The sequence below is a fragment of the Dendrobates tinctorius genome, unplaced genomic scaffold, assembly GCF_039654945.1.
Source record: "Dendrobates tinctorius isolate UK_male_01 unplaced genomic scaffold, ASM3965494v1 ptg000032l, whole genome shotgun sequence".
In the NCBI taxonomy this organism is placed as follows: domain Eukaryota; kingdom Metazoa; phylum Chordata; class Amphibia; order Anura; family Dendrobatidae; genus Dendrobates; species Dendrobates tinctorius.
This window is the reverse complement of record NW_027361700.1, coordinates 7,835,398-7,847,530: the sequence shown is the minus strand read 5'-3', so window position 1 is coordinate 7,847,530 and position 12,133 is coordinate 7,835,398. Positions and strand designations below refer to the sequence as shown.

At 44.4% G+C, this 12,133-nt stretch overlaps 1 protein-coding gene across 2 annotated transcripts in view; it reads right to left on the bottom strand.

Annotated features, from left to right (window-relative positions):
- The window catches only part of ACLY (ATP citrate lyase), a 94,923-nt gene that overhangs the window by 16,294 nt on the left and 66,496 nt on the right, over positions 1–12,133 (bottom strand). For both annotated transcript variants that reach the window (XM_073572373.1, XM_073572374.1), the window contains 6 exons: positions 1,742–1,883; positions 1,328–1,496; positions 1,142–1,246; positions 857–1,053; positions 686–767; positions 473–583 (listed from right to left, as the gene is read on the bottom strand). In XM_073572373.1, coding sequence (XP_073428474.1) covers positions 473–583; positions 686–767; positions 857–1,053; positions 1,142–1,246; positions 1,328–1,496; positions 1,742–1,883 — 806 coding nt within the window. The remainder of the gene's footprint in view (positions 1–472; positions 584–685; positions 768–856; positions 1,054–1,141; positions 1,247–1,327; positions 1,497–1,741; positions 1,884–12,133) is intronic.

Genomic DNA, 12,133 nt, shown 5'->3' with positions numbered 1-12,133 from the left:
ATTTGAACAGATTTAGATTCATGTCAGTGGGAAAAGGATAGATTCGCTCCAACAAAGTGTTAATCCGCACAGCGGGGAAGCCCATTCATTGCACAAGTGATTGTGTGAGCTGGTACTGCAAACATGCGTACCGCGGGAAGTGCTCCATGAACCGGGGTGCCACTCCAAAGGAATTAGCCACAATAGATACAAAAAAAAAAAAAAAAAACACGGATGGCACTCACCGGTTAAAACTTCTTTATTACAATACTTTACCAGTAGAAGCGCTACTGCAGCGCGAAACGGCTGTCTTCCTTTCCACTCCTGCTCCCATCCTCCCTATGCCGATGTTTTAAAGTATTGGAATAAAGAAGTTTTAACCAGTGAGTGCCATCCTTTTTTTTTTTTTTGTATCCATAAAGTATAGATTAGATTTTTTTTTTTTTTTAAAGATACAACAAAATTCAACCCATCCTACATTTTCTACCCGTACCTCAGATGAGAACATGGTTGCACAGGTACCTATACACCAGCATACAATGGGCTTGGTAAGTCTACCTTCTTTAACACCGCGACATATCTTATATTCCTCTGTGCCACCAATCTGAAAGAAGGAAAACCATCATTTAAGTTTCATTACAATTAAAGGACCATAAAAAGGAAAAAAGTCTAATAGTAAATTTTGGATTTATAGATAAATTCCCACCTCTCCAAGGACCACAATCATTTTAACGCCTTCAGTGTCTTGATAGCGGAGGACATGATCCATAAAGGTAGAACCAGGATACCTAACAGTAAAGAAATGACAGGGTCTATAAAGACAGTGGTCGTGATTGAATAATAAATGCCATTGGGTGTGACCTAAAATGGTCCTTACCGGTCTCCACCAATGGCCACGCCTTCATAAACGCCATCTGTGGTTCTGGAGATGATGTTATTAAGTTCATTAGACATACCCCCAGAACGAGAGACATAAGCAACACTTCCGGGACGGTAAAGTTTAGAGGCCAAGATGTTATCCAGCATTCCTCCAGTGTTCCCAATCTTGAAACAGCCAGGCTTGATGCCACCAACCTACACATGATGAACACTTTATGTGAGCACCAATAGAAAATAATAATCCTCCCTCAAGGAGAATACCCATACTATAGGTAATTCTTACTGTTGCAGGTCCAATAATTGTGACCCCTTTTTCATCAGCCTTCTTGATCAGCCTCCTGGTTAAGGCCTCTGGGATTCCTTCAGCGATTATGGCAATGGTGTGGATCTATTAGGGAAATACAACCCTGAGCAAACACTATAACAAGATTATTAAAAAAAAAAAAAAAATACTAAGAATAAAATAAACCTGAGGGTAATTCATGGTCTCCATGGTACTGTCATAAGCAGACCTTAGGGAGGCAAAGTTGATCAGAACGTCCACTTCAGGATGCTTTCTCATGGCATCGGCCATGTTCTTAAAAACTGGAATGAGGATTTCTTTGTGTCCCCAATAGAACTTTTGCTTATGATCACCACTGGTAAGAAAGGGATATCCAATTAAAAAATTAAAATTACTGAGTAATATAATTGTCAACCCATACTTTTTGCCTAGATCACGTTAAATGTGGTCATTTTCAGATTCCATGTCTAACTAAATAAAAAATAAAATGGATCAATTGTAGACATCTTCTTATGGTCTTTATTCATAGTTGTCCAACATAAAAATAGTATGCTAAATCGCTATATTTTTGACAAAAAATACTAAGGTTCACAGACTTACGTGAAAGGGTAGACCATTGCTGAAACCGATGGTTCGGAACGGGAGCATATATAATCGAAATCCAGCATGCCTTGAACTGCCCGGGTCTGCATGCCCCACACAATAGCTTTGGTATGGTGGCTGAACAGCGTAGTTGCCTTAGCTGCAAAAGAACATGGATGGGACTTAGCCGGCATGCAATAGGGAAAATTGGACACACTATGAATCCAAGCAGAAAGGTGGCATAGAGCAAGGAACACACAGCAAGTCAAGGGAGCACACACCGGATGACCTGCACACATCTACGGAGTTGTCGGTCTACACCTTAGTTTTTAGAATAGTTATCTATTCACGAAACTTGTAATATGATTTGCATTTTGTTAAATTCAATGCTGAAAACAGTATTTAGCCAATTACAGGCACTGCAGAATTTCTTGAGTGTTTATGGTAACTTTTGTGAAGTTCCAAATGTATTAAAAGCATACATTCTACTTTTAATTTCTAACTCGTCACTTGAAAAATTATAAATCTGCAAATCATATTATTCATCTGGCAACATAAATAGAAAAAGTTGGAAATAAGCTACAGGATAAGTGTCCCAGAGCGCCAAGCTACTGCTTTAGAGATACTTAATGAACCTACGTACACGTCAGTGACAAAAACAACCATCAAAGCAAACAAGTCACACAAGCCAGCACATCATGGCTAGGCCACGTTACTAGGGTTGGAGTGTCACTAATGGTCTCCCATGCAGACTTATCATTGCCGACATCAGCCATCTTACCATTTTGATGGTTACCATAGAATCTAGAAAAACCTATTTTAGCCATCTTTTTACACCAATTGAAATATGACTCTCGTTAATGAAGGATACCATACACTCTTAATGAGTCACATCCATTGGAAGGAATAAAGTCGGCAAAGCGGGGTCAACTGAAGATCTAGTGTGTATGGTGTCCTCCTGAATGGTCCCAGTTGTCGTGGAAAAGAAGAATTGCACAGATCCATTTCAACATGCCTGATCCTTTGGTTTTATAGGACCCAAGCTGCCCTAAGGTGTCTTAATTCACCGTCACTATACAAAACAATGCATGCTTGATCGACTGAAACCTGCAACAGTATGGGGGTGGTAAAGATAAATGGTCGTCAGCTTTACACATACCATACTCCTCTTTTCTCCAGACAGAAGCCAGCATTACCACTTGTATGGCCACCTCAATTTTAGACATTTTTCTAGGATTTACTTCCATAATAACTTTAAGCATGACTACCCTTTTGCATAGCAGAATAGGTCTCCTCTTATTTTTAGGTTTCCTATTGTGAAATGTAGATTTAATTATATCATAGAAGGATCCCATATTAAAATGGACACAATCTGCATTGACATACTGACAGCCAGGAAGAAGTCCATTTTCACAGCAACTATAGTAGACCGTTAACTACAAAACCACCATGGTTACTTACAGGTAGCCGGTTTTTCCGGAACCCATGACAGCACCACATGAGAGAGGGATCCGCCCCGCCAGGACAGGAACCTACTGAGACATAAGGGGCGGCACCTCTCCCCCGCTTCAGTTGGGTTACAGAGCATTGAGAGGACTTCCCGGTTAGTTACATGTTTAAGCCAACACCACATCACTCAAAAGCACCCTACTAATTGTGCACACCCATACGGTGGGGAGGGGGGGGAATATACGGGTGCTGTCATGGGTTCCGGAAAAACCGGCTACCGGTAAGTAACCATGGTGGTTTTCCCTTCACCCATGACAGCACCACATGAGAGATTTCTGGAGACTTCGAAACACCTTAGGGAGGGACCACCGCTTGCAGCACCCTTCTACCAAAGGTTAAGTCAGCAGAGGAGGATAGATTTAATCTATAGTGCTTACAAAAGGTTGAAGGTGAGGCCCAGGTAGCAGCCTTACAAATTTGTTCAATTGATACCTCTGCCTTTTCAGCCCAGGAGGTCACCACGGCTCTGGTGGAATGAGCCTTGATGCCATCAGGAATCGGGATACCACTAGCTGTGTAGGCTACACTAATGGCCTCCCTAATCCATCTAGCAATAGTCCCTTTTGAAACCCCGTAGCCTTTCCTGGCACTCTGAAAAGCTACGAATAGGGACTGGGACCTCCTCCGCTGGCTAGTGACAGATATGTATTCTAAGAGAGCCCTCTTAACATCCAAACTATGGAATTTTTCCTCCCCAAAATTTTTCGGATTCTCGCAGAAGGATGGGAGGACAATCTCCTGACCTCTAATGAAATCTGACGCTACCTTAGGGAGATAAGCGGGGTCTGTTCTTAACACTACCCTATCCTGAAAAACTTGCGTATAGGGTGGATTTATTGAGAGGGCCTGCAAGTCGCTTATTCTGCGGGCTGACGTAAGGGCCACTAAAGTGATCGTCTTTAGGGTCAGAAACTTCAGGGGTAGCTGGTGTAACGGCTCATATGGTTCCTTTGTAAGGGCTTCGAGCACTAGGTTTAAATCCCAGGGGGCTATTCTGGGTATTGGGATAGGCCTAGCTCTATGGCAGGATTTAATGAATCTGGCTACCCACCTATTTGATGCCAATTTGCAGTTGTAGAGTGCCCCCAGTGCAGATACCTGAACCTTAAGTGTGTTCACTGCTAATCCCATCTGCAGCCCCGATTGTAAGAATTCCAGGATGGCACTAATCCGGGGTTCTTTTCCTAACGGCTTACCTAGGAACTGTAGGAACTTATTCCATGTTCTGCCGTAGATGTTAGTCGTCACTGGTTTCCTGCTCTTTAGCAGGGTGGCCACCAGCCCGGGGGAGAACCCTCTATCCATTAAAAGCGACCTTTCAAATTCCACGCCGTCAGATGGAATCCTTTGACCTGAGTGTGGAATATTGGCCCTTGCGCTAGTAGGTCCGGGATCTCTGGCAGAACCCATGGATCGGAGAGGGACATTCTTTGTAGTAGAGAGAACCAGGGCATTTTCGGCCAAAATGGGGCTATTAGAATCACCCTGGCTTGATCGCTTCTGATCTTCCTGACAACTGTTGGGATCAGAGCCACTGGGGGGAACGCATAAGCTAGCCTGAAGTTCCACTGGATGTGCAATGAGTCCACTGCCCATGGCTCTTTTCTCGGGTTCAGAGAGCAAAACCTTTCTGTTTGCCTGTTGTACTTGTTGGCAAAGAGGTCTATTACTGGTTTCCCCCAAAGCTGCATTATTTTTTGAAAGATGGAACGATTTAGTGTCCATTCTCCTTGCCTCAGGGTATTGCGACTCAGAAAATCTGCCTCTATGTTTTCTGCCCCTTTTATGTGTAAGGCTGTCAAGGAGTGTAGGTGTTCCTCTGCTCTGCTCAGAATGTCGCTTGCCGCTTTCATTAGGGAGTGTGATCTTGTCCCCCCCTTGGTGGTTGATATACGCCACTGTTACTCTGTTGTCTGACATGATGCGTACGTTGCAACCCTGGAGTAATGGAATGAAGTGACTTAGGGCCTTGTTCACTGCCCACAGTTCTCTTAGGTTGGAAGATTCTTCCCTTTCTTGAGCTGTCCAGGAGCCCTGGCCTATTAGGCCCCTTAGGTGTGCCTCCCACCCCGAGGAGCTTGCATCTGTTAAAATCACATCTGTCGTCTGTCTGTCCCAAGGTATTCCTGAGGTCAGATTTGTACCGTTCAGCCACCAGTTGAGAGAATCTCTGGTTTTTACGGAAAGCTCCAGCTTCCCTTCTAAACACCCTCTTAGCATTCTTTGCGCTGATAATATCTCCTCCTGGAGTTGACGGGTGTGAAACTGAGCCCACCTTACCGCCGGAATACAGGCTGTTAGGGTACCTAGTAGGGACACTGCCCTTCTCAATGTCATACATGGTTGGTTCCGGGCCGCCGAGACCAGATTTTATACCTTCTCTATTTTGGAATCCGGGAGCAGACACTCCTGCCTTTCTGAATCCAGTATGAAACCCAGGAAGGTCTGTTTTTTTAGGGGTTGTAATTTGGATTTTTTGAAATTGATTATCCACCCGGCTCAACTGCGCCGTGCAGTGGTCCTCTGAGCTGCCCACTATAAGAAAATCGTCCAGGTATGGTATTATAACTGTTGTGAATTCTGAGAAAGGCTGTCACCTCTGCTATGACCTTGGTGAAAACTCTCGGGGCTATGGACAGGGCTGTGGAGTCGGAGTCGGAGTTAGTTTTGGTTGGAGTCGGAGTCGGTAGAAATGTACCGACTCCAGCTTTAAAAAAAATGTATTAATATTTCATAATTGAACTTTCATATGAATTTTATAAATGTTACTCAAATATATATGTTCTATCAAACTATGAACAACAGTGATAAGCAGTTCTGCTGGAGATAGAGACATTTCTTACTTCTTTTGTGTGTCACTGTTCTCCACTGCCCTTATCTAATCTTATACTTGGTTAACCTCATGCTGCCCCAACCCCCCTACTTACAATGTATGAAACTGAAAGTGAAAATGTGTTGCAAATTCTTAGTAGTAAAGCTCCTCCTCTAGACTAGATCATACTAGGTGTGCGTCTTCCAAGCATCTCACAGCTGCCTGCTACTCAGAAGAGGAAGACTGTAAGAAGTATAATCCTTTCAACAACCTCGCATCAGTTAACTGTGAGTACATGAGGAATAATAACAGTATTACTGACCACTATATCAGTTGTACGACCTGGCAATAATTTTGTACAATTGTTTTTAGGAAAAACAATTGTCATTTGGATTGTGAATGCAGAATTAAAAACCTGAGAATGTCAAAGAAGCATCACATTAAATCAGCTGTATTTGAACATTTCACCATCACTCAAGATAGAAAACATTATGTCTGTCAGTGTATGACAAATGATCCAGACAAAAACAAATGCTGTGAAGCCAAGATGAGTGCATATTCAGGCAAAGATAAAAATGCTCCTACCAGAGCTTCTAATCTAAAGAGACATTTACAGCGCTTTCATCCAGAAGTACTGAAAGCAGTGGATGAGAAAGACTGCATCCAAACCAATGAACCAGTGCCCAGCTCTTCCAGCCAAACAAAGGAGCAGAGAACTTTGCAGCCATCAGTTGCAAGATATTTTGTCAGTAACAAAGTTACTGTGACAATGACAGTAGATACATTTAAAAAACAGATCATAGAGCTTGTTGTAAAGGATAGTGTGCCTATTTCATTATTTTCACGACCAGCTTTTATGTGTCTGAATGGGGAAATGGCCCGCAAGCTTGATGTTTCTCTGGAGAGAGAGAGAGTATTAGAAAATTAGTAATCGAAGAAGCTTTTAAACAAAAGGAAGAACTTAAAAAAACTCTCAAGGGACGCTTTCTGTTTCTTAAAATGGATGCCTGCACACGTCACAGAGTGAACTATTTTGCCATCAATGTCCGATTTGTTTGTGACAAAAATGAAATAGTTACCAAGACATTGGCAGTAAAAGACACCAAAGCTCATCACACCAGTGAGTTTCTCCAGGTCTTGGTGGAAAAGGTTCTGCAAGACTATGAACTTAAAAAAGAGCAAGTTCTTTCTGTCGTAACTGACAATGCTTCAAATATGATAAGTACTATTAAGCTAATGAATGAGAGTAATGATGGTGACCAGCAGCTAGAAGAACATTCTGGGTCCACAGACACAAATGTTTGAAATAGAGGAACACAGTATTGTAACTGAGGAGCAAACTGAAGTTGCTTCAGATGAACAGCAACATGATAGTTTAGATGATCTTGTTGAAACTGTGTCAATATGTTCTTTCATTCATCACATGCGCTGTGTTGTGCATACGCTACAGCTGGCTATAAGAGACAGTCTGCAAGAAGGACATGCTGCTGCACTGATTGGCAAGGTGAGAAAATTGGCTACTGTTGCCAGAACCCCTAAAGTTGACTCAATTTTGAAGAGACGTGCTGGAAAAGGGGCAATTATTGATCAAGCCACACGATGGGGCAGTACTTACTTAATGATTCAGCGCTTGGTTGAACTGAAAACCTTTCTTGTAGACATGGCTAACCCTCAACTGACGCTAAATGAAAGTCAGTGGAATCAGGTGACTGAGCTGGAAAAATTGCTAGAGCACCCATTTACAGTGACTAAAAAATTACAAGCAGAGGACTTAACTCCCGGTATTTTCTTAAAGGAGTGGAAGAACCTGATGTTTCGCCTGTCCCAAAGAGGAGGGTTAATTGCAAGTGGCATTGCTACATCAATGAAACGGAGAGGGGAGCTACTATTACAAAATAACATTCTTTTGGCAGCTGTTTATGTAGACCCAATGCATCGGATTCTTCTAGATGATCAACAGCTAAGTAAAGGAAAAGAAGCTCTGTTTGAAATAGCAGTAAGGATGAAAGGGTTGCAGAACAGTCAGGAGGAACAAGAAGAATTTGGTCGTCCTGCCACATCTTCACCCTCATCATCAACTGATGAAGAATTTAATTTCGAAAAATATTTGGATCACAAGGACCGTGCAAAGCGTTCTCGCATAGAAGAGTCATCCCCATCAAGGAACACAGCCAGTACATTTCAGCAGAATTTTTCATGTGCACTAAAAGAAATTGAGAAATTTGACCGTTCATCAAAAATAACAGTGCAACAAGCGATTCCTCTGTATCCTGACATTGTCAGACATGTTGCCCGAGTGGTTACTGCTTTGCCACCAACACAAGTTAGTGTAGAGAGGTTGTTCTCTGCTCTCAAAATAATTAGATCAGATTTGAGGGCATCCATGAAGGAGGATCTGACAGAGGCAATACTTTTTCTGAGGACAAATTTATAGATTTCTTCTTATTAACTACATAAAATTGTTTATTGCATATTTACTTATAGTTTAGAAAAGTTTATAAAAGTTATTTGCTATATTCTAATTGTATTCTAATAAATGTAGTTTTTGCTCTAAGTGGTCTGATTACTTATATGATGGTGAGAAACTGAATAAGCACGATGTTTAATATTTTACAACAGTAATTTGTTGTTATGAATTGGCCATTTATGAAGGAGTCGGAGCCGGAGTCGGAGCCTGATAAAATCCAGGAGTCGGAGTCGCAACTGTGGCTTACCGACTCCACAGCCCTGGCTATGGATATTCCGAATGGAAGAGCTCTGAACTGGAAATGCCTCAGTCTTCCTTGGATATAAAGTGCTACCCTTAGGTATTTTTGGTAATCTGGATGGATAGGGATGTGATAATATGCATCCTTTAAGTCGACTACGGCCATAAAGCAATCTTGATGTAGTAGCTTCACGGCTGTGGCCACCGACTCAATCTTGAAGGTCTGGCTTCTTATCCATCGATTGAGCCCTCTGAGATTTATAATTGTCCTGAATGACTGATCCGGTTTTTTTATGAGAAAAAGGGGTGAATAGAACCCCATTCCTTCCTGCGTGTGTGGGACCTCATAAAGTACCTGCTTGTCTATCAGGGTCAGGATCTCGGCTTCTAGAGCCAACTGTTCTTCGGTTACCTTCCTGATGGGTGTAATGACAACCACGGGTTTTGGCTGGCGAATAAAGGGGATTTTCAGGCCATCTTTTAGGATGCCCAGGATCCAGGTATTGGAGGAGATCTTTTCCCAGACCTGGAAAAAGAGTGCCAATCTCCCCCCCCACTGGAATACTGGCATCATTGTGGTGATTTCTTTGAGGTGGAGGTACCCCCACCAAACATAAATCCCGACTCTTTTCCTTTTATCCTCCCATCTTCTGTCAGCGGGACAGGAATCTTCCCCTCCGAAAGGGCTGTCTTCTCTGTTCCGTCGGGAACCTGGGGAAGCCTTTTTTCTTGTCCCCTGCTTTCTCCAGGATATCGTCTAAGTTCTTGCTGAATAAGAACTGACCATCGCAGGGGAGAGAGCACAATTTCGCTTTTGAGTGTAGGTCACCTGGGCAGCCCTTAAGCCATAATGCTCGCCTAGCAGCGTTTGACAGTCCCGCTGCCCTAGCAGTCAACCTAATAGAGTCTGCCGAGTTATCTGCCAAAAAAGCCTCTGCCACGTGCAAGAGATACATATCTGCTAAAATCTTCTCTTGGGACTTTTGATGCCAGCTTCTCTTCCAACTGCTGCAGTCAGATCATGAGGGAGCGTGCCGTGCAGGTGCCCGCTATCGCCGGCTTTAGTCCTCCTGCTGTCGCTTCCCACGCGTGCCTCAAATATGAGTCCGCCTTTTTGTCCAGCGGGTCTCTAAGGACCCTTGAGTCCTCCAAGGGCAAGGCCGAACTTTTGGAAGATATGGAAACTGCTGCATCTATTTTTGGGACTTTATCCCATATCTCCGCATCCTTGTGCTCAAAGGGATATCGTCTCTTAGAAGTGGACGGAAGGGCCCCCGATTTTTCGGGTTTCTTCCACTCTCTCTCTCAATAAGCGCCTGGATTCTCTCATTCACTGGGAAGGTCTGCTTTTTCCTCTCTTGAAGCCCCCCAAACATGACATCCTCTAGGGTTTTAGCCGCCCTTTCTTCCTGTAGGCCCATTGTGGTTCTAATGGCCTTTATGAGGGTATCTGTGTCTTCTACAGGGAAACATGGTTTACCCCCCCGTGTCACTGTCTGAGGATTGTTCCGCCTGAGACGAGGCTGATGCGGACTCTGAGGGAGAACTAGGTGGATTCTTCCTACTTTTCTTCCCTTTTTTCAATAGGGACTTAATTGAACCCTCCATTTCTGACCTGAGGGCGGATATCAAATTGGCTGCGAAACTAGGCGCTTCCTCCGCCATAGTTCGCTGAATGCAAGAGGCACAGAGATCTTTCTGCCAATCTCTTGCTAGGGGATTTTTACATATAGCACATTCCCTATTGTTCTTCTTGCTTCCTGCTTTTCTGGGCCTTTCCTACGGGGTAGAGCATACAACAGAAAATCAATATTAACATAATGCTAACATTCACGAAGATCACTCACCACCCGTAATCAAGGGTACCGGACTCGGAGGCTGCGTCGGAGCATGAGACCTGTGCTCTTTGGACCTTGAGGAGTCCCCCGACCTGCGGCTGGGGCGACTACTGCTTGAATGGCTTCCATGTTTTCTGCCAGAGGGCTGTGAGGGAGTCAGGGACACTGAGCGCTCCTGCTCTGACTCCATCTTGCACCGCTCGTTCTGCCGTTGCTTCCTCTTTTTGAATTACGCGCTTCCGTCCTGGTGAGCGTCTCCCTCCCCCCTGCGACCGCCGGCCGACCGCTTCAGAAAGCCGGCCGGCGTCGCCTCAGGCGCCATTACACAGTCGCCTTCTTGCTGACGTCAGCCGGCGCACCCAGAATCCACAGCGCCGCTGACGTCAGCGGCCGGAAGAAGCCAGCGTCTCTCCCCTGCCACGGGGATCGAGATGCGGCGTGCGCGAGGGGAGGGCGGCGCGGTGGGGGCTTCCCGGAGCCACCGGGATCCCATCCGCGCCCGCATGAACCCGGAGTCCAGAGGAACCCCGGGGGACTGCGCTTCCAGGACCAGACGGCCGGCGCTACAGGTAAGCTCCCTGTTCTTCCCGCGCCAGGACGGGCCTGGGTCCTTTTTTTTTTTTTTTTTTTTTTTTCTCTTCTTCTTTCTTCGCCATGACAGGCACCGCCACAGTGGGATTCCTTTCCAGGACAGGAACCCAACTGAAGCGGGGGAGAGGTGCCGCCCCTTAGGTCTCAGTAGGTTCCTGTCCTGGCGGGGCGGATCCCTCTCTCATGTGGTGCTGTCATGGGTGAAGGGAAAACAAAAGTTTTCACTGAAGGTTTGTATTGTACAGGGAATCATGCCAATAGATGTATCTTGGGTTGCTCTTAAAGGCATTCTCAACATCAATCTCAAGCGTGCCCTGCTCCCTTGCCATGAGATTGCCTAGGGGAGTTGCGCTCTTGCTTGATTGCCACTGCTTGTGAACACCAGTGCTGCAAGCAGGGGCAGTCTCGCCTTTGCAGCATCGGAGGTGCAAAGAGGGACTGAAGCTGGCCGGATCCATTCAGTTTCAGAGCAGCGATTACAAGCTCTGTTGAAAAGAGCTTGTAAGCACTGCTCCTGTTTGGTCACTGTTGATCAACTCGACCTCAGCAGTGATTGGAAACCTAGATAACAAGTAGTATCAAATTAAAAATCCCTTCCGTTCTTTAGAAGGGAGAGAATCTTTAATAAAAATGTAATTTTTAAACTTGCAGGTTTTCACAAGAATTTGAACCATTTATCATGATGAAAATCATCTTTAACCTTGTAAAAGCAGGTTCTGCTTTTCTAGCTAAGCAAAAGGAGTAGCATAGTTATATATACACAAACCAACGATGTAAAAAAGTACAAAGAAAAACAAGAAACACTACACATGGGCAACCATAACAACTGTGCTGAATGATCAGCTTTTTGGAGGGAGTAATGAATGCACAACAGTTATTTACACACAACAATGGATCGCCTTGATTCTGAGTCATGTTTTTCAAAAAAGGAACAGATGAGAGGGTAGGGCAGC